Source organism: Quercus lobata, chromosome 10 (assembly GCF_001633185.2).
Source record: "Quercus lobata isolate SW786 chromosome 10, ValleyOak3.0 Primary Assembly, whole genome shotgun sequence".
NCBI lineage: Eukaryota > Viridiplantae > Streptophyta > Magnoliopsida > Fagales > Fagaceae > Quercus > Quercus lobata.
The window spans coordinates 64,076,807-64,099,544 of NC_044913.1; the positions used below are offsets into that span (position 1 = coordinate 64,076,807).

Here is a 22,738-nt window from a genome sequence, read left to right on the forward strand (position 1 = left end):
AAAAGTACAAGTTTTGGACAGAACCAAGGCCTTGTATGGTCCTCGGACTCAAGCCTCTAGGGAAACCAACTACTTAAAAGCAGAAGTACAAGTTTTGGACAGAACCAAGGCCTTGTATGGTCCTCGGACCCAAGCCTCTGGGGAAACCAACTACTTAAAAGCAGAAGTACAAGTTTTGGACAGAACCAAGGCCTTGTATGGTCCTCGAACTCAAGCCTCTGGGGAAACCAACTACTTAAAAAGCAAAGTACAAGTTTTGGACAGAACCAAGGCCTTGTATGGTCCTCGGACTCAAGCCTCTGAGGAAACCAACTACTTAACTTGTATGGTCCTCGGACTCAAGCCTCTGAGGAAACCAACTACTTAAAAAGCAAAGTACAAGTTTTGGACAGAACCAAGGCCTTGTATGGTCCTCGGACTCAAGCCTCTGGGGAAACCAACTACTTAAAAGCAGAAGTACAAGTTTTGGACAGAACCAAGGCCCTTCTGTTAAAAAGTCAAGTTTTGGACAGAACCAAGGCCTTGTATGGTCCTCGGACCCAAGCCTCTGGGGAAACCAACTACTTAAAAAGCAAAGTACAAGTTTTGGACAGAACCAAGGCCTTGTATGGTCCTCGGACTCAAGCCTCTGGGGAAACCAACTACTTAAAAGTAGAAGTACAAGTTTTGCAGAACCAAGGCCTTGTATGGTCCTCGGACCCAAGCCTCTGGGGAAACCAACTTCTTAAAAGCAGAATTACAAGTTTTGGACAGAACCAAGGCCTTGTATGGTCCTCGGACTCAAGCCTCTGGGGAAACCAACTGCTTAAAAAGAAAAGTACAAGTTTTGGACAGAACCAAGGCCTTGTATGGTCCTCGGACTCAAGCCTCTAGGGAAACCAACTACTTAAAAGCAGAAGTACAAGTTTTGGACAGAACCAAGGCCTTGTATGGTCCTCGGACCCAAGTCTCTGGGGAAACCAACTACTTAAAAGCAGAAGTACAAGTTTTGGACAGAACCAAGGCCTTGTATGGTCCTCGGACTCAAGCCTCTGGGGAAACCAACTACTTAAAAAGCAAAGTACAAGTTTTGGACAGAACCAAAGCCTTGTATGGTCCTCGGACTCAAGCCTCTGGGGAAACCAACTACTTAAAAAGCAAAGTACAGGTTTTGGACAGAACCAAGGCCTTGTATGGTCCTCGGACTCAAGCCTCTGGGGAATCCAACTACTTAAAAAGTAAAGTACAAGTTTTGGACAGAACCAAGGCCTTGTATGGTCCTCGGACTCAAGCCTCTGGGGAAACCAACTACTTAAAAGCAAAAGTACAAGTTTTGGACAGAACCAAGGCCTTGTATGGTCCTCGGACCCAAGCCTCTGGGAAAACCAACTACTTAAAAGCAGAATTACAAGTTTTGGACAGAACCAAGGCCTTGTATGGTCCTCAGACTCAAGCCTCTGGGGGAACCAACTACTTAAAAAGCAAAGTACAAGTTTTGGACAGAACCAAGGCCTTGTATGGTCCTTGGACTCAAGCCTCTGGGGAAACCAACTACTTAAAAGCAGAAGTACAAGTTTTTGACAGAACCAAGGCCTTGTATGGTCCTCAGACCCAAGCCTCTGGGTAAACCAACTACTTAAAAAGCAAAGTACAGGTTTTGGACAGAACCAAGGCCTTGTATGGTCCTCGGACCCAAGCCTCTGGGGAAACCAACTACTTAAAAAGCAAAGTACAAGTTTTGGACAGAACCAAGGCCTTGTATGATCTTCGGACCCAAGCCTATGGGGAAACCCAGTACTTAAAAGAAAAACTACGTTACATGGGCCTTAGGATCTAGCCGAGGAGAATTCCCCCATTAACGGTTGGGTTAATCCCTACACTGAATGGATTGCCCAGTCTACCCTCAGACCCTCAGTACCAAAGGGATTGATGCAATTTAGGGCAGTATGGTACCAAAAAACGCAATTGAGGTCCCTCACTGCTCGGTTATCCTCTCGGATGAATTATTTAGAGTTTATCGTTCTCGGACATTGGTCTAGCACGCATCGCGCAGCACTCAGCCGCTATCTCGGTTAGTTCCAAGAGTTTAATTTATTGCGGATTACCATTGTTATACTTGATAATGTTCGTAAGTTTGAATTAGTAGGAGTCTGTGTTAAGGCATTTTTCTGCTCCGAGTATCATTAGAGGCAAGCTTATATTTAATATTCATGCACAAAGTAATTGTTGCAGAAAAGAAAAGTATATAGAAAGAAATAAACTCATCTTTTATTAAGACAAAGAAATAGTACAGTGTACAATGAAAAGCTGAAATAAGCTTACATTGAAGCTAACTACGTAACTACGTTAGTAAAAAGAAAAATACAAGAGAGTAAAGATAAAGCCGAAGGAGAAGCACAGAGGAGAGGTTGGCTGCTGCGCCGAGATGTTGAATAAGGGAACCACTCCTCAATACTTTTACATGCCCATAACTCAGGCAGCAAAAGAACCCGACGAGGGGCCTGCACCTTCGAAGAAAAGGTGCAGAGAGCACCTGGCTTTGGGCCAGCGCCACTGAAGAAAAGGTGCAGGGAACCCAACTTGGGGCCTGCACTGTTGAAGAAAAGGTGCAGGGAGCCGAAAGTTGGGGAGCCCCCGCGAAAATTTGCCTGCGACAAGGCAGACGGCGCTGATGGCGGAAATTCCTTCTTCTGACATGCCAAAAATCTGGCATGACCAGAACCTGCTTCGGATTTTGAATAAAAGAGAGAGGAAGACCATCTTCCCCCTGTCAAAGTGGAGGGCCGGCTTGAATCTGTGCCATCCTTGTTCGTACCATATCACTTTGAGGATTCGGTGCCTCTGAAGCGGGTAAAGACCCTTCATCCCCACCCATGCCCCAAGCATATTAACCTGAGGCTAAATGACACTGAAAATGGAGACTGAGTATGGCGGATGGATTATGTTTCTAAAGGAAGCAGAAGGGTTTGTATACAAGGGGAGTGACCCCCTATCCTATTTATACACAGAGCAGACCGGTGGCATTTAACTTGTGCAAATTTCCAAGGAACGCTACAGACAAAGAAGACTGGGCTCAATTTCCAACCTCATCCTCAGCCGTAGGATCTGAAGATCCTCGTGAAGGCACTCCTCGAATACCGAAATATCAAAAGACTCCGCGCGAATGAAAGATAAAGGCGCATCCCTTGTTTTGACACGACTCCCGAGTAAATGGAAAAATGCAAATATTTATGGTGTGCAGGATCAGAACTGGCTATGACAAAGGCCCAACATTATCAAAACCCTCCTTCCCAACTAAGAGTCGGGCAGCAGGCTTTTGAGGGGCTATTGTGGGGCTAAGGAAAGTGTAGCCTCGGCCCAGGTCCAGTTTATCCTAAGGACCATAGCCCAAGCCGAGGAGGGCCATTGCCGAGGACGACCTCCTCCTCGGCACTTCATTAAATGCCCAAAGAAAGGAACAAGCCGAGTGTAGTGGGCAGGGCCAGAAAAAAGGCAACCAACACAGTAATACGGAATTCGGCGTCTGACAAACCCATACCCATGCCCATACGCCTTTCCAGCAACTCCCAACCACTCTAGGTATGGGTCGACTGGACGGGTCTGCATCCCAAAGGTAAAAATCAACACGTGGACACAAAAAAGGGGGATGGGACACCAGTATAAAAGGCGGGCAAAAAAAGGAGTTGAGAGAGGCCAAGCCCGCCCATGTAGTATTCCCCGTAGGAACTACGACTAAAACCACTAACTCATGCCCAGGTCATACCTTTCAAGCCCACTCTCTACAAATGATGTTGTGGGAGGCCTTTTTACTTACGAGTCCAATTTTATCTTGGAGTTGTTACAAATTGTGCCCCTACATCTAGTTATAAAATAATAATGCTTCCTTCTTGTAATAATTTTTCAAGCAAAAAATTCAATGAGGATGTCTGTACCAACCATATAAGGCATATACCCTACAAATCAAACCATCTTATTGTCCTAAAAACAACACTCTTAATGCCTCTTAATGCATAAGAATGTCATATTTAATTATTTATTAACATAATGTCTCCATAAATATAATCTTAGTTTTTAATTTTCAATAACGGGTCCAGCTATATTTAATTATTTATTAATATTATGTATACATAAATAAAATCTTAGTTTTTAATTTTTAGTAATGGATCGGTTAAAGTATACATTAATCATCCATTTTAGAAAAAAATTTATGAGAAATCAAAAAGTTGTCAAAAAAAAAAAAATTAGTCATCATTTTTTCATTTTCTCATAAAAAAATTTCTAAAATGATTTGCTAATGTCTTACATGAGTAAAACCCTTCAAAAATATGTATTTTAAGAAGGAAATCACATTTCACAAAGTGAACCTTGTCCGTTACCTAAAGTCATCTGTACTTAAATATTTTTAGCAGCTAATACGGGTAGATTAGTTGTTGAGACTTAAAATTGGGTTGACTTAAAACAAATATATATATATATATATATATATATATATTTTGTCTCAAGTTCAATCTATTTGGTATAACAATATACAAAATATGGATGAATATAAGCATAATATTATTAAAAGAAATTACTCAAGTATTATAATTAAGTGGTCTTACTCAATTCTCATAATAAAAAGAATCTAGATTTGGAACAAAAGGAGAGGTTATAAATATACGTTTTAGTGTCACAAACACAAGGTCACACTTCCCCCTACCATTCTCACCTTGCCATTTTAACCAGTGTGGATAGAAGTTGTCGTTCCAATTATACCTTAGTTCTTCTAATCAACCCTACAAAAGGGTTATTTTTCTTCATGATTAATTGTACAAACAAGAATGAATTGTTCAATCACGAAATTCACAACACAAACTATTATTTTGACAATGGTCGGTGAAGATAGATTATTTATTGGATTCCATGTCATGTCCTCTGTTAATTGTGCTTTTGTTCCCTTTCGCTTTGTCTTCGTGCCTGCCACTGTGGGATACCCCACCATTGCCCATTTTTGCTATACGACAATGGCGGCCGAATAATATCTCTAAAAATATAGATTTAAAAGTAATTCTTGCGAAAAAAAGAGTATAATTTAGTACAACAATAAATAAAAAGAATATAATACTTTTTTATGGGATTGTATGGAAATATTTATCAAACTTATTAAATAAAACTTTCACATATATATATATATATATATATGCATTGGTAAAGTCCCACATTTGATACTAATAAGAAGAATGAATGGAAAACTTCATGTCCTGTTTGGTTCTTAGAAAATGAGAATATATTTTAGTTTGTATTATATTTATAAACTTAGTTAAAATTTGTAAATTGCACTGTGCAACTAAATAAAGTCCTTTTTTATTAGTTTTTAATAAAATGTTAGAAGTAATTAGAGTCCTTTGAATCTCCTGTTTGGTTCTTAGAAAATAGGCATATATTTTAGTTTGCATTATATTTATAGGGTTTGGCTTACTTCCATTATTTTTTTAACTGGAATATATTTTTGTTTTAATGCGAAATTACCACATCATCCACTAACTAAATAAAAAATGAAAATTAAAACTCACTACCTGTCATTGTATATTTAAAACAAAATGACATGTTTTAGTTAAAAAAGTATTGGAGGTAAGCTAAATCTCAACCCTAGTAATTGTTTACCAAATCTAAAAGCAATAAAAGCAAAACACATATTTGGTAATGAAGTGAAAAACCAAGAATAATCTCTTTATTGGAAAAGACACTCCGAGGGATCAAATAAGTTAGTAGAAATTCGCTAGAAAAAATAGTTACAACAACAGACAATTTCTTTATACAACTAGAGTCTCTTTTATAATCATAGCAAACACTATGCTTGCCTACGACTATAGTGACCACAAATCCTATGGGATTTTATGGAAAACTAGGTTAAACAGATAACATAACAAGGCATAATATTGTTCATGCAATTTTTCATTCAAATGAGTGTTAAGCGCGATGGTCTCGTGAACATTTTGATAGAATTTTGCTTGAACAAAAGTTTTGTTCAAGTAAAATTGTTTCTTGACATGATTTTAATACAAATCAAACTTAATTAACTTACAATAATTTTGTTTCTACACAACAATTTAACCAACAATCTAAACTCAAACATAATTGTAATATGTGACATAAAAACATAAAATTCTATATCCTATAAGTTGTTAGGATTGAAATTTATGGTTTGATTGTATAGCTGGATTTGAGGTCAACTGGGCCTCCAAGGAAGGAAAGAGAGAGAGAATTTATAGAGAATTGGAGAGATAGAGAGAAACTGAAATGAGTTCATTCTTATTGCCCCTCGATACAACAGTAATGCCCCTTTTTTATGCTTTCCTCAATCAATCCTACTATATCTAATAACCAACTGCCATAACCACCTACAGGCTATACAATACAATTTATGATCCTAACATAAGTAGTGTGCAAAACATAACACTAATATTTTTATATGTATTTTTTTAATTATTTATAGCAACTTCTTTTTAATTAATAATTTGTAATCCCTAAGGGTGTGTGGGGTCCTTTTTAATTAATAAGATTTTAAAGGAAGATATTTTACTTACAAAATAATTTTTATAAAATTTAAAAGGTATATGTAAAATAAATTTTAATTTTCCGTAAGCATTTTTTCAATTTAAAAAAATATTTTTATAGTAATTTGTCTTCAATAATTTGTAAGTTATGCCATTTGAAACCAAGTTTCTTATTTAAGGACAAAAGGTCAATTAATTGGAAAACCAAGTAAAAAAGTTTATGTGATTGGAGCAATCATCACCTATAAGCTTTTCCAATAAACCAATAAATGCAATTATTAGAAGTTAAAAAAAGAAGAAGAAGAAATAGAATATTAATAATAAAAAAACAAAAAAGAAAGAAAAAAAACTAAAGAATATATATATATATATATATATATATATAGCATTATTCTCTTTTAGACTTTTAACTTTATTAATAATCAATAGTTTTGTAAGAGTTTCTCCCTTGTTTCAAAATTTTTTTTTTGTTTTATCTTTTGGTTGATTTTTATAAGTTTGGTTTAAGGAGATAATGACCTCTGTTCTAAAAGACAATAATCCAGATGCATGGATTGTACTTTATACCATTTCATAAATTAAATCAAGAAAGAAATTTCATAAAGTATTAAATTTATAAATTAAATAAAATTAAAAAAATAAAATAAAATAGACCACCATTGTCTTTGTCTTTATTTTTTTGGTGGTGCCTCCTCTATCTTCAGTTACTTACAAGATAAAGTAGCATTATTCTCTTTTAGACTTTTAACTTTATTAATAATCAATAGTTTTGTAAGAGTCTCTCCCTTGTTTCAATTTTTTTTTGTTTTATCTTTTGGTTGATTTTTGTAAGTTTGGTTTAAGGAGATAATGATCTCCGTTCTAAAAGACAATAATCAGATGGATGGATTGTACTTTATACCATTTCTTAAATTAAATCAAGAAAGAAATTTCATAAAGTATTAAATTTATAAATTAAATAAAATTAAAAAAATAAAGTAAAATAAACCACCATTGTCTTTGTCTTTATTTTTTTGGGTGGTGCCTCCTCTATCTTCAGTTACTTACAAGATAAAGTAGCTTTTAAAAAAAATGTGGCAGTATGTGCCTGCTTTCAGCAATTACTAGAGAATCATACATATAATACATTTTTTAATTGCTATTTGGTGTGTTTGCTCTACAGAGTAAAACTCTCAGTTTCACTTTCTGGGTTTCCCAGGAAAAACATCAGGTTTTGAGTTCCTGATCTGTTCAATTTCTTATCACTTGTGGAAATCAGTTTCTGGGTTTTCACTTTTCAGATTCACTGGAAGTCCCAACTGGGTGTTCTTTCTCAACATTAAAAAAAGCATTTTTTAGAGCTCAAATTGCAGTTTCTAGCGTTTCTAACCATTGGGGCTGCTATCTATTTGCTTTGAGTACCAGCTTCTGAAGAATAAAGGTTTTGATTCCTAAAAAAATAGGTGATTTCTAGTTTGAATGGTAAAGTTGGAATCTTTAAGTTCAAAGTTGTGGATGGGTCTATAGAACCTGAGAATCAGAGTTCCAAGCTTTGGTTGGTGAGTCATTGTTGAAAGAGAAATGATATCCCAAATACAAGAAAGTGGGTCTCTCTGAGTTTTACAGGTAAGTTTTTGAGTGTGATCATGGAGAAACAGAGCAGCTTTAAGGGGGCTACAATGGAGAAACAAAGCAGTTTTAAGGGAGCTACTATGGAGAAACAACAGAGTTTTAAAGGGGTTATGGAAAAACAACAGAGTTTTAAAGGGGTTATGGAAAAACAGCAGAGTTTCAGAGGGGTTATGGAGAAACAGAAGAGTTTTAGAGGATTTATGGAGAAGCAGAAGAGCTTTCGGATAGTGATGGAAAAGCAGCTGAGTTTCATGGGTGGTGAGAGGAAGAGAGGCAAGGATTCACCAGGGAAAAGAGGTGACTTGCCCTTTCATTTGGCTGCTAGGGCAGGGAACTTGAGTAGAGTTAGAGAGTTTCTTCAGAATTGTGGTCCTAATGAGGCAAAGGAATTGTTGGCAAAGCAGAACCAGGAGGGGGAGACACCCCTTTATGCTGCTGCAGAGAATGGATATGCTTCGGTTGTGGGGGAGATGTTGAAATATTCGGACTTGCAAACTGCATCTATCACTGCTAGGAACGGCTTTGATCCATTACATATTGCAGCAAAGCAGGGTCATCTTGGTAAGAATATCATCTGATTGCCTGTCCGGTTATAAGATAATCCTCATTATTGTTACTTTTTGTTCACAATTTTATAAGTAATATGTTGTGTGTTCGAGTCTGGGAATTAGCCTCTTCCAAACCCACGGAAGTAGCAGCTTTGTGCACTAGATATGAGCTTTAATGTTATAAGTAATTGGTTGATTGCAACTTTCTTGATTTAGATAAAAATCTTGATGTTTCATAATAGCTTAACCATTTAGGCCAACCAGTAGGTATTAGTCAGGTGGAACTGACATGGTTGTTAAATTCTACATGCATGTGTCTACGAAATTGGTTTTTTAAAGTTTTTTCACACCAATTTGCAGGAAATATGCTTGCTCTTCTTATTTACTTCATGTCATGTCATTCAAATTCATCATGGCTGGGCCTCATCGAAAAAGGAAGGGAACTTGCTTTTTCCACCAAAATAGACAATCTTTGTTCATTATCCCATCTTCATTCTTCAGTTTCCTTATTTGCTTGATTGGCTTTTGGATGCCCTTAAAAATGTTATTTGCAACATTTGTCTTTCCATAGCAGGTTGATTACTACTCCATCCGGGGTGGAGTTGTCAAAAAACAGAATTTTGAACCTTGTAATGATTCAAGTAGTTATAACAGAAAAGAAAAAAAAAATTGTAGAAGCTTGATGATCAAAATAAATGATATCATTTGTTGAAAAAAAAAAAAAAAAACTTCTTAATTTTACCTTCTATGCTTATTTTAAGTGTGATGAAAATACAGATTCTTTCCTTAGTCATGACTATATATATTTTAAGTGAAAAAGAGTACTGGAAATATGTTCTCTATTTCTGTGGTATCGCAATGATTGTATGATTCTGTAACTCTTAATCAAGATGAAGAGCGGACATGCTCTAAACTGTACATTTTTCACTTTTATACTTTCTGATTTTGAATTGATGAGGATCTGATCTATTGTAGGTTAGAGATATAGTTTGGTAAAAGGCTTCTCTCTCTCTCTCTCTCTGAATATGAACCTTTTTCTTATCATGCCACTTAATTGCTAATTATGCAGTAAGCTCTTTCTGTCTGTGTGTGTGTGTTTTCTTTTCTCTTTTCTGTTTCTGGGGGAAGGGATGGCAAAGAAAGCAGCAAACCATATGCGTGTTCTGTTTTGCTAGGTAATCTATATGTGCATAAGTGCATTCATTTTAAGCTAAGTCGTTTAGAACTCTTACTTACATTACTGTTTTCTGAAGTTGTAAAACATGGCATCACCAGTCTTTTTTTCCCCCTCCCTTTTTAGAGGATTTCATGGAATGTATGAAACCATAGGGCAATCACGTGCAAGCTTGTGTGCAATTTTATGTGTATGTGTGTTACTGTCTTTCTTTGTTGATTGCTTCAGGCTGTCAATAAGACTTCACAATATAAAATAGTTAACTTGAATACTTAATAATTAAATCTATATCTTTCTCTTGCAGATTATAATTGTTGTTATGTTTGTAGATTAATTTTATGGGTAGAAATGCTAAGTATATTTTGGGAAATACCAATGGTAATCTCTTATTTATAGTCATGGAGGTTTTTATTCTCTTTTTATTCTGACAAAGGGAAAGATAAAAATTCTTGCAGAGGTGTTGAAGGAACTTTTGCATGTATTCCCCAACTTGGCCATGACTGCAGATCTAACCAATTCAACTGCCCTACACACAGCTGCTACTCAGGGGCACATTGACATAGTCAACCTTCTTTTAGAAACAGACTCCAACCTTGTTAAGATAGCCAAGAATAATGGTAAGACTGTTCTTCATTCAGCAGCCAGGATGGGGCACTTGGAGGTTGTGAAGTCCCTACTTAACAAAGACCCAAGCACTGTTTTTAGGACTGATAAAAAAGGACAGGCTGCATTGCACATGGCTGTGAAAGGGCACAACGAGGAGATTCTGCAGGAGTTGATAAAACCTGACCTGTCGGTTTTGAGTTTGGAGGATAATAAGGGAAATACAGCATTGCATGTGGCCACGAAGAAGGGCCGCATTGAGGTTCTTCCCCATTTCTTTATCTTTCAACTGTTTTCTTTTTTAATTTTATATAAATCTATGAAGAGAATTATGCTTTACAAATTATGTCAATGCTCTTATTACTTAAATAAATTAATAATTATATAAACTAGTTGATATTTTCCTTTTCCTTTAAAAGGGAAAAAAAAATCTAAGAGTTCTTTTAACAAGAATATGTTATTCTAAGATAGCCTTCATTTGTCATTCAATATTAGAGTTCAACAGTTTTTACTTTTTCCGGCTAGTAATTTAAGTTTATCACATTGATTCTCACATACTCTTCATTGACATCATACATACACATCACCAATTTTACGTTTGGAACGTGGACATCGCACGTGAAATTATGGATGTCGTATGTATAGAGTGTAAATCAACAAGTGTGTGAGAACAGTTTCCCTTCTATTAAACTCCCCCAATCAGTTTGGGAAATGTTCCAACCTATGAGACGCATTGAATGACCAAATTCTGTAAAAGTCTAGAACTGCAATTCTTTTTATTTGATTTTGGAGTACCAAATCTATATTGCAATAAAAGGGGATTTTTCAGTCAAGTGGATAGTTATGAGTGGATAAACCATCTTGTTAACTGAATAACAAACTAAACTCAAGCTTAGATGTTAAAATTGGTTGTTTAGTTCAGCAATAACAGCTTTTCAGTGATTGGGAATTTTATTCAATCTAAAAAGCCCAGTTCAAAATTGATTAGATTGATATTGCTATTGCTATTGCTCACTCCTGGGGGATCAGGAGTAAGGGTATAATGTTTGGTTCAGTGTCTTGAGGCTCTAAACTTGGCCAACAATATGAACTGAACTTCTTCAATTTGAACAATTAGCAAATTGTGTTTTTTGATTGAGTTATATGTTGGGTTGTCTATGTCTCCTTTAGCCTATAGTGTTGACCAAAATAATTAAACCTGCAATTTTGACACCTAATGCCCATCGTTCATAACCAAAATTTCTTTCCCCATCATTTTTATTTTTTATTTTTAAAAAAGGAAGAAAAAGAAGAAAGAAAACAATACGGGGAGAGTCGTTTTTCTTCTGCTTCTTTCACTTAGGTTACTTAAAAGGGTGACTTAATAATTTATAGTTGGTGTTGTTTCTGGGTATGAGATGTTGCCATGTTCTAACTTATTTGTGGTCAGTATGTTTGACACTGTCAATATAAAATGTGTTTTTGACATTGGCTTGGATAATACCATATTTCTTCTTACATCGCTTTTAGATATTCATGTAATAAATAGCTTATAATATCTCTTCTGTCCAAGTCATAACTCCCTTTCTTAGTTTATAACATTATGATGCATTGTCTTCAAAGGACGGGTGTTATATTATTTAAGTTGTGATCCGTTTTTCCTGGAATTTTCAATTAAAGGCAACTTTTTTTTTTGTCTTGCTTGTCTGGTTAGTACAAAACATGCTCATGTAAATTACATTTCCTGATTCTTGGGAGTCGCCATGGAAAGGTCCTTGTCAGTAGCAGAATTTTAGTAAGAAGATCATAGGACTTGATTGAGTGAGGAGGAAATATCTTTCACAATCCTAATAGAAGGGCATAAGATGAAAACATAGGGGGTACCATGTGACTAGGATTTTGACCAACACAAGCTGTCTGATCAGATAATGAATTCTGTTACTAATAAGATTAAAAAATATTGGACATATCCTAAACTTCTTTTTTAACTTTTATTTAAATCATTTTTTAAAATGTTGGGTTTTTACAGTTATTGAAATTTTCCTTTGTGCCATTGCAGAATGTACGTTGTTTGTTATCAGTTGAGGGTATTAACATCAATGCAATGAACAAGGCTGGAGAGACCCCCCTTGACATTGCAGAAAAATATGGAACTCCTGAACTTGTCTCCGTTTTAAGGGAAGCAGGGGCCGCCAATTCTAAAGACCTAGGAAAACCTCCAAGTGCAGCAAAGCAACTTAAGCAGACCGTCAGTGACATAAAACATGATGTCCAGTCACAACTCCAACAGACCCGTCAAACTGGCGCAAGGGTCCAGAAAATTGCAAAGAGGCTAAAGAAGCTTCATATTAGTGGCCTCAACAATGCTATAAACTCTGCAACTGTTGTTGCTGTTCTCATTGCTACTGTTGCTTTTGCAGCCATTTTCACTGTACCTGGCCAGTATGTTCAGGAAAAACAAGATGGAACTTCACTTGGACAGGCCCATATAGCTCAAAAAGCTTCTTTCCTAATTTTCTTTGTGTTTGATAGCCTGGCATTGTTCATTTCCCTAGCTGTTGTTGTCGTCCAAACATCTGTGGTTGTAATAGAACCGAAGGCGAAGAGGCAGCTTGTGTTTGTGATTAACAAGCTTATGTGGCTAGCTTGTCTCTTCATTTCTGCTGCCTTCATTTCTCTGACATATTTGGTGGTGGGCTCGAATGCCCAGTGGCTTGCTGTGTGTACTACAGTATTAGGTGCTACAATCATGCTCACTACTATTGGTTCTATGTGTTATTGTGTCATTATACATAGAATGGAGGATAAACAATTGAGGAGCCTAAGGAAAGCTGAGAGTCAATCTCGTTCTTTCACCAATTCTATGGCATCAGAGCCTGAGATTTTGAACCATGAATATAAGAGAATGTATGCACTCTGAGTTGAGGTTTTCCATGAGTGTATGAAGAAAAGAAACAAGTACTTGGCATCAGCAACCAAGAAAAGAAGGCATTAAGGTTGTTCAGGTCATCTTTTCTTGCTTTGCACCTTCACAAGAAACCTTCATTTAAAGGGGTACCACGATTTCCTTCCCCTGCTAGGTCGTCTTTGGTATTGACATTGCCATAAATCTAGATAAGTTTTCAAATTTTATCCTAGAGATCAGTGTAGAATTTGTTAGAAGCTCAAGAGCAGGATAAGGTGCCAACTATTGATGTCTATGCAAATATATGCTTGAGTTTATATATAATCCAACTATGTGCAAATGCTGTAGTGGCTTGTGCTGTTTATAATCTGTTCAGAATTGCTTTTCTCTAAGGTGTTTCTATTCTCTTCCAAATTTGTTATTGATTTTATTGCGATGTGACTCTGGCATGGAGCATTAAAAATGATTACCTTACGGTGTCTGACAGCAATTTTGAGGAAGAATAACATCCAAGTGACCATGGCATGATACACAGAATGGGTTTTCAGTTATAGAAGAAGTACTTTTTAATATATACCTTTTATGGCTTTGGCTGCTATTTATTGTTTGCAGTAATAGACATTTGAGTGTGGATTTGTAAACCCGTTAGATTACTTGATAAGTTTGACCATAAATTCCCAAAGAAAGAAAGGATGCAAATGTCATCAATTGAAAACATTGGTTTTAGTTGCAGACTTGCAGACCTTTCAGGATTAACAGCTAGGACTAGGCCACCTGCCAAGTTTTTTTTTTTTTTTTGACTAATTTATTTATTTATATTTCTTATAAATAGTTTAACACATTTTCTTTATGCTTTAATCCTAGCTTGATTTAAGGGAGTTGACGTAATTTTGATTACGTAACAAAACAATCTGATTTTGATTCATTGTTGACTCTGAATTTCCTGATTTCTGTATCAATTTGTATAGCAAATTTGACTAAAAAAAGGATAAAGTCTAGCTACAGCTCCACTTAATATCAATATCTTTTTATTGAATATGAGCTTTGAAAAATTCACAATTGAATTATATTTTCTTTATATATTTTTAATGTTTGGAAAAAAAAAAAGTTATATCATCAATCATATGTTTAAATTTTAAGTTTTTGTAGTCTAAAATTATGCATAAAAATAAGTTTATGGATTAAATAGTACATAACATCTGTTTGACACAAAATTTGATATGCGTGTTAAAAACGTAAAAATGTAAAAAACATGTAATCCAATAGTTAGATTTTTAAAATATGTAACAATTTTTTTTTTTTTTAGTGGAAATTGGAGCCAAATTTTGTCCCATTTTAAATCAATCATTTTTAATAAATACTATTGTTGCTTCTCTTTAATGTCACTTTTACACATGTTCATAGCTAATACCACATTTACTAGTACCATTTTTAATAAGGATAGTGAACTCTATGTCACTACATTTATTATTCTTATTGTAATTTGAAACATATTTCTGGAACTAAGAAATGGCCATAAGAGAAAAAGGATTGCTCCAGCCTTGGATCTCTTTACTCAGCTGTTACACATAAAAACCAAATTATGAATAAAGCAAGTAAATCACTAGCAAAACGAGTCACAGTGGCTCTACTCTTAAGTAGTCCGTATCTGTTTTACAAAGAAAATTGGCACCAGTGGAGGCTAAGAAAACATCTGTAAGAGTTAGAAACTGAAGCAGCTCAATTTTGCTGCTTGTTACATTTTCCTTTCTGTCGTTTTGAACAACCCATTTGTCCAAAATTACAATGTGCATTTTACTAAAAAGAACGAAGTTAAATAGTTGAAAGTGTATGAACTGATGCATTAATATAATAGATGATAAAACAAATTGTGACTGTTGTAAGATGACTGTATTGGCAACCAGGCTCCACAAAGTATTTACATCAAGATTTTCCAGTCAAAGCACTTGCCCTGGTGATGCATCTATATCTGCCATAAACTATTAGTCTTTGTTTCTAGCTTCATGGGGGGTTTTGCTTCTAGCTTCTTGGGTGGTTTTTGCTTGGGGTTTTGCTTTTAGCTTCTTGGGGGGTTTTCATATGTTGGGAGTCATCAATTGCATCTGTCAAAGTACTTAGTTGCCGGAGATCAGACCGATGAATTAAGCCTCCTTGGTACTTTCTAGAATGGTTGGATTTTGAGTCGATGCGGATTGTCTTGCCCGAGTAGCAATGACGGACACGGACTCTGTGATTATAGCTATGGGTTGAGCAACTGCCACACACATTTATGACCAAGAACACTTCCTTGTCTCGAGTGTCTTCACTCCACCAGTTTTGTGGGATGCCATCAACATACTCTTCTAGGGTGTGAAAGTCCTTGTGACTTACTGAGACCTCCACAAATTCTTCAGGGTTAATTATGCCGGCTGCTGGTGTGACCTAATTTGAACACAATACAAGAACAAACAATAAATCAGGATTAAGGCAAAAATCCACCTTGTGGCAATTATCAATGTTGTTAAACTAAATAACGCCACTTATTTTCATCATAAACGGGAGAAGTATGACATTTTTCATAGTACAGTCATACTTCTACACAGTAAACAAAATAAATAAATACATAAAAATAAAAAATGATGAAAATAAGCTCATCCTAATGTAGAGTAGAATACATCTATTTAGTATTTGTGCATTTTAAGCTACTGCTAACAGGAAGTGTGATAGCAGGTATGCTATTCTGACCATTCTTGTATTGATGAACATTATGTACAAGTTCTATGTTATCATTTGAGTACATGCCTGCACACAGATATCCCTAAAACAGATATAAAGGTTAAATTAAAATATGTATTATATTTATTTATGACATTGCACATGACACAAGATATTTGTGATAAATTGCAGATATTTGGGCTTCGATCATGGGATATTGCTAAAGGTGATTTGCTCCTAGAAACTGATATATAGAAGTAATTCAAAATTTTATAGGGTGTCTAAGTAGGGGGAAAAAAAGATAAAAAGTTTATGTAAACAAAAGGCAGAACACAATACCTCAAGCCATCTTGGAAGGCCAAAGCCTCCTTTTGGGCGAAGTTCAGGTGTTTCTCCATCTTCCTTGACAGTTGACTGACCTTCACACATGATTTTATATATAACCGTATCCTTGGCGTATTTGTTGGTGATTCTCACAATGGTTGATTCCTGGTTTTGAAGAACTATGTTGTTGGTGCTCACTGTGGTTTCTGGAATATAACTTAATCCTTCAAGAATGGACCTGATTTTCTCATTGGATCTGTAAATTCTTCCGAACTCCCGTCTCCTTACTGATTTATCACCATGAGCAATTCTCACATTGAATATACACCGGACAGGTTTGTGATCACTGTCAGTGACATCCATGCATGCCTCATACCTGTCAAAAATGAAGACCAAGTTTTACTAACAAACAAACCATGAAGATGACAGCAATCTTTCCTAATAACACAACATACTGTAAAATTGATGACACCACAGGGCACTCTAAACTGGAATTGGTCGCTGAAGTGGCACGATTGTCACGATATATTATCCGGTCACACCAGGCAGGAATACGCTTCTTCTCACCAGAATCATACCCTGGAAAGATAGTGAAAGTCATCAAAGTCGTGCTACCAAGAAACCAATGAAAACAGAAAAAACACAATCAAAGTAAATGTCAATCCACTTCCTCTTCTAATCGATTCAAATGTTAATGCTATAAATCAAATAGCTCATATAGTAAATGCTGAAATTCTTACATACAAGTGTTACTAATGTGTACCTGCTAAACCTGCTTGGTGCTTTTCAAACTTGTATGTTGGAGGGAATCTTATGAGTGCCTCCCGCATTCCTTGGAAAACTTTCCCAGATTGCATCTCTGCCCTGAGCTGATCTTTTTCTCTGAGCCAATCAAAGCATCTTTGCGAAACAAAGTCCCTCGCCTCATCATAAGATATACCGAAAAGACGGTAATTAAAGTCACCAAGAAATACAACCATATCCGCTTCAGATAACTCAGGCTTTGGTTCTTCAGTGTTGCCACCTGCAGCAGCCTGTCAAAGCAGCAAAGCCTTGCAACTGTTAGCCAATGAAAGTAGAAGAAGAAAAAAGAAACCAAATCAACCAAAATAAAAACTTACATTTGCAGCTCGAAGCACCTGGGCAGAAGTTGTGACACCAGCTGCAACAGAGAGGGCAAACGAAAAGCCAGAAGAATAAAGCAGCCAAAATAAATATGTGGAGAAGACAAGAGAGCAAAACAAAAACAGGTATGGCACCATACCAGCTGCATTGTTAAGTAGATTTGATGACCGGCTGAAGACCATATTGCGATATATGTGATCAAAATCTGCATTGCGGCGATTGACAGCTTCCAGATGTGCAGCCAAGTGACAGTTCACAAAGCAAACTATCCGATCATATACTCGGATTCTCAAACCTACACCTCCCTGTTTGAACAGTTGTAGCCAAGTCAATGTTATAAACTGAAGAAGTCAGGGAAAAAAAATTCATACAAGAAACAGTGCCATTAACTGAAAGCATGGTTTTGGACAGGTACTTAATTTCTGTAAAACCAAAATATCAATTCAAGATTACACTTTTTTACTCTCATTGAGAACAAGGGCGTTTAAGTAAAGGAGAACACAGTAACACAAAAGATCCCCCCCAATTAAAAGATTACTTAACAAAAATTATTTCCATGCAACCATGAAGAGGTTATTCACAGATAAAATAACTTTATATTGAACTTCAGATAACATGATGATCATGACCATAAATTAATTACTTTCCAACATTTCAAAGATATACAAACCTTGTTACCAATTGCACGACCAAAGCCACATGGAACTGCTCCAGCATCAATGTCCCCTACAAATGGTCTAAGATCCTTTTTCACCCTAATTGAAGAATATTAAGGTATTATATAAGAAATGACAAAATTATAGAAAAAAGGACATCAATAGGGACAAGTTAGGATGCTGCATTGAAGAAAAGGAAAGATAAAATGCAAAGTTAACAGGTAATTAGAGGATAAATCTCAAATACATTTCCATATAATTGCTTACCAGAGGGATATAAGCAAGCCTGCTAGCTGCCTAGAACCCATACGCTCAAAAGTTCCTGATTCATCTAAGGCCTTCCCTATCGTGTCCAACCACCATTGTCCCACAGAACTCCCTTCAAGTCCTACCTACATTTGAAAGGGAACAGATATATAAATAAATTGATACCCTGGCATACACACAATAGAGAGAGAGAGAGAGAGAGAGAGAAGCAGGACAGGGACAAAACTTTGGTTGATGATCACATGGTCGGTTGGACTTCATGCTAGTGATACAATGAACTTTTACACGTGGATGAAAATCATGGACAATCAGAAACATCATATTGCACAATCAGGGCTTCTTTTTTCAGGATGCAAAAATTTTGCTTACAATTTCCCCAGCTTGCATTTGTAAGAAAATTAAGAAAATAACCTAATGCTGAAATGATCTTACATATCATTGTTGCAGAGTTATGGCACAAAAAAAAGAAGTTCTGAAATCATCTCATAGACTTCAATTACAGTTTTTCTTTTTCTGATCAGCAAATACTACTTACTCGTACAAGATTGAACCCATGACTCCTCTTCAACTTCCCGTTTAAGGGAATGAGATGCCATGTGATCTAAAAGACCATTGGAAAACTTCAAGTACAATTTGTATTTCAACTTTATACTAAAAGAGAGATTATTTGTAAAGAATTTTTTAATTACTAGAAATTTGTATTCTGTTTATATAGAAAAACTCAAATAGGACTGAAGTAACCACAATCAAGTTGTGAGCAACATCAATTAGGGAAATAAATATGATCTTACAGTTTCTTTTGCTGCTGACATTGCAAGAAAACCCGCACCCATCTCAACTTCTTGCAACCCAACAACAACAATGCCAACATCTGATATAGCCGAACCCAACCATGACATAAGTGAATCATGAGAGGCTCTTCCTTGACCAACATTCCATGTGCCAACTAAGATTCTGACATGGTCTCGTTTCGTATATTTTAGTTCTTTTCCACCCAATTCTGATCGTATTACACTGTCAAGAGGCCCTGGAGATGTAATGTGCCACCCACGTATACCACCATGAGTAGCTAAGCTGAAAACATAACCAGCCCCAACTGCCAATTTTATGACAGGACTATTATGAGCAACCCATCCTGCAACTAGATTTCCCTCAAGATCCAATACTTGTACAACACCACTCACATAGCCTACATATATTCGTGCCCCGTAAGTGCAAAAGCATTGGACAGCACAAGGATGGAAATTAAATTCTTGCATTCGATTTCCATTCCCATCCCACTGCACAAGCAAGCCATTTGTACATCCACTCCAAATCATTCCATCAGCAGCTAGCACTAGTGCTTCTGTTCTCTTGACATCTTCTACAAACGCACTTGTCCCTTTGGTTGCAACACGACGAACGGCATCTGCAGCTCCCATTATAGCATTGCGTGATCGTTGCAAAAAGCTAGTACCCTGTGATTTCTCCTTTTTCGATGGGGAAACAAATTTTACCTTCATCTCATCTTCTACAGCTTGATCATGCTGTACTGCTGACATGTCAACTCTATTTTCCATCTGACCATCTACATTAAACACTTTTAGAAGCTCCCTTGTGCGAGCATCCCTGTGAAAAGTGAAAACACCAATTCTTAATATACCTAAGAGATGTAATTTGTGATATTATAAAGAATTTCTTCACAAGCAATGAGGCACTTTGAAATGATATCTCTTTCTCTGAAAATTCACAACTTTGAAATAGTAAAGTTCAGCCTCTTTTTTCTTTGGCAATGTAAGCATCTTATTGAAAATTTTTAGTGTTTAAAGATTTAATTATCAAGCACACAGCAACCCTGTACATAAATATACTAATATGAAAGAGTAGTTTACCAAAGTGAGAAGGACATAGGCCCAGCGCTCCAAACTTTAGCTCTAACAGTATCAGATAACAAACACTTTATATCTTGAGAAGATATACTACAAACACCATTAACAGAGACTTGGCTCCTTAAGTCCACAAATGACCTCTCCACCAGTAAAGCAGCCATGTGCCTTTCCTCTGCTTTTAGAGAAAGAGATTTTTCAATGGATTCCCATGGCCAGATCTTAATAATACCACCTTCAGCTCCTGACCACAGATCACCTGCATCAAAGAAACATGAATAGTTATCTCTATTAGCACTCAAACATCACCAAGATTATGTCATAGAATGATAAGTTCTCGTGATTTTACATGCAAATTACACACCAAAACTCAAGCTTACAATAAATCAAGTGATAAGAAAACAGTTGGGTAAAGTCATTAGTAAATTAAGACAGCGTGTCTTATAACAAGCTTCACATATCCTCCCTTTGCTTAATCATAAAACACAACACTCGTGAAAAAAATCCCCCATTATTTTCCCCATCTCTATTCATATCACTTTTCAAAAGAACACATTAACTAAATGTATGCTAATTTATAAGAAAATAGCATAACTTGGAAACAGTTCCTTAATTATCGTACCTTAGGTTCTTCAATTGAATTCAATCATATAGATGTATTGACTAATACAGAAAAACCAATATTCTCTTTTCCAAGGACAATTGAATCGAACCATGTCATTCATTTGTCAATGTAATTTGGCACCTAAGAAATAAGTTGTACCTAAGATTTACCCTTTTAAACAAAAACAGACAAAAAAAAAAAAAAGGGCTTACCATGAGATGTTAAAACCATTGAAAGAACAGGACCACGATGAGCCTGCCATGAAAGACCTTCCTTGAAAGGATTATCATCCAAAGGCTGATCCATCTTCCAAGATCTAATCTTCCCATCCTTATGCCCAGTCCAAACCACCCTATTCCCACAATCAACCATCGTACACATAGTTGGAGACGTGTTCACAGACTCATGAAATGGTGCAGCATCCTCATCACCCCTTCTAACCCTCCCACCAGACCCACCAAGCCCATATCCAGGATCATAAGCACGGTCAAAATCCCACACCCTTATTCCACACTCTTGACCTGCCCATAACTGTGTTTCCGTGCATGCAATGTTCCTCAAAAACTTTCCCACCTGGGTTTCTCTCAAAGGGTGAGGCCTCAACTCAAGGCAAGGCGGGCGGCCAGGATGAACTGGGGCGCGAACCGGAACCTTGAAGATCCCGTTCATCCCTCCACTTCCAATGAATTCAGGCAATGCTTGCATTTGCCTGGATTCATCTTGACCATCTTCCATGCAGAGGCCACGGTCCATTCTCTGCGAGAGATAGTCATTAGTATTTCCACCACCACCGAAAACTGGTGTCCCGGAAGAAGCGGTGGTGGTGGAGGAGGAGGAGTAAGGAAAGAAATCATCGTCGGAAGAGTCATTGTAGTATTGCTGTTGGTGGTCTTCAAAGCAGTCGGGTACATGAGCCTCGTCTAGGCTATGTTTACGTACTTTGTTGTGTCGCTTTTGAGGAGTTGAGTTTGCACGTAGTTGATGGCTGTGGGATTGGATTTTACGTAGAGGGACGGCGCTTAGTCCAGCCAATGCATCCTTATCATCGTCTTCGATTCTGGTGTCATCCATGCATGAAACAAGCTTCAAAAAAATAGCTAAGAAAGAAAAACCCAGAAAGATAGAAAGAGAGAAAGAAAGAAAGAAAATGGGAAAAAAGAAAGAGAAAATTTGAAAGGTGGAAAAAAAAGCAGAAGAGAGAGTCAAAAGGGAATGTAACGTTTGTTTCGGAGAAAAATTTGGGGGAAGCAAAGGCGGAGGGTTTGCTGGGAGCTTACGGACAGGAACGTTTCTTCCTTTTATTTCATTTTTGGGTCATGTTACCGGCAATTAGGTGACACAGAAAGTCTCTCTAGAAACACCCAAAATTTGACACCTACTTGAAAGATTGTTATTTGTAAGTAAAAAACTTATGTTCCTGGTGGATCTGGATGAGAACCATTAAAACTTACCAAATTCAATAGATATGAAAAAAATTGTTTTTTTTTTTTTTTTTTTGTTTTTGTATGTAGCATAAAAAAAATGTAACCAATTAGGAAGTAACAATAATAAAATGCCACAAAAAAAGAAAAAAAAGAAAAAAGAAAAAAGAAAAAAACCTCAACAGGCATGCTGATATGTCAAACAGCTTAAAAAAAATGTCTCCTAGTGATTGCCACTGCACTGGTTCTTTTAAAAGCAGTGGAATATATTTGATTTCAGAGAAAGGCATTGGATTTTAGACTGTACAAAGAAAAAATTAGGATTCATTTGAAATATTAGTTTGTTGAGGTGTTTATATTTTAACGATTTGGCATTTTCTTATTGGTCCGATGAGGGCAGGAAACATTAATTAATGCATGGATTTTTAATATAGTCCCTAGCTAATG

General features: G+C 36.4%; 2 protein-coding genes across 3 annotated transcripts; one reads left to right on the forward strand and one right to left on the reverse strand.

The window, feature by feature from the left end:
* Positions 1–7,584: 7,584 nt before the first annotated feature.
* On the forward strand, positions 7,585–13,749 carry LOC115963638 (ankyrin repeat-containing protein At5g02620-like). The gene is made up of 3 exons (XM_031082730.1): positions 7,585–8,687; positions 10,304–10,713; positions 12,490–13,749. The coding sequence occupies exons 1-3, from the start codon at positions 8,141–8,143 to the stop codon at positions 13,348–13,350; spliced, it is 1,818 nt and encodes a 605-aa protein (XP_030938590.1). The 5' UTR covers positions 7,585–8,140; the 3' UTR covers positions 13,351–13,749.
* A 1,192-nt stretch (positions 13,750–14,941) lies between these two features.
* LOC115963132 (type I inositol polyphosphate 5-phosphatase 12) lies at positions 14,942–21,996 on the reverse strand. Of its 2 annotated transcripts, XM_031082027.1 has the most exons (11): positions 21,083–21,996; positions 20,273–20,525; positions 19,193–20,009; positions 18,402–18,526; positions 18,149–18,233; positions 17,618–17,783; positions 17,475–17,515; positions 17,117–17,387; positions 16,809–16,932; positions 16,369–16,729; positions 14,942–15,756 (listed from the first exon to the last, which is right to left on the reverse strand). In XM_031082027.1, exons 1-11 carry the CDS (start codon positions 21,939–21,941, stop codon positions 15,355–15,357), a joined length of 3,504 nt encoding a protein of 1,167 aa, XP_030937887.1. In that variant the 5' UTR covers positions 21,942–21,996; the 3' UTR covers positions 14,942–15,354. The 2 variants fall into 2 exon arrangements, with proteins under 2 accessions (XP_030937887.1, XP_030937886.1); XM_031082026.1 differs by having other exon boundaries at positions 17,475–17,783.
* Positions 21,997–22,738: the final 742 nt, after the last annotated feature.

Bases quoted from the DNA above. Each gene is read 5' to 3' on its own strand.
- LOC115963638 (XM_031082730.1), top strand. From the start codon at position 8,141: ATGGAGAAACAGAGCAGCTTTAAGGGGGCTACAATGGAGAAACAAAGC. The intron at 8,688-10,303 runs GTAAGAATATCA...AAATTCTTGCAG, and splicing joins AGCAAAGCAGGGTCATCTTG to AGGTGTTGAAGGAACTTTTG. The intron at 10,714-12,489 runs GTTCTTCCCCAT...GTGCCATTGCAG, and splicing joins CGAAGAAGGGCCGCATTGAG to AATGTACGTTGTTTGTTATC.
- LOC115963132 (XM_031082026.1), bottom strand. From the start codon at position 21,941: ATGGATGACACCAGAATCGAAGACGATGATAAGGATGCATTGGCTGGA. The intron at 20,526-21,082 runs GTAAGCCCTTTT...TCTTTGATGCAG, and splicing joins AATGGTTTTAACATCTCATG to GTGATCTGTGGTCAGGAGCT. The intron at 16,933-17,116 runs GTACACATTAGT...CTATCTTTCCAG, and splicing joins GCACCAAGCAGGTTTAGCAG to GGTATGATTCTGGTGAGAAG.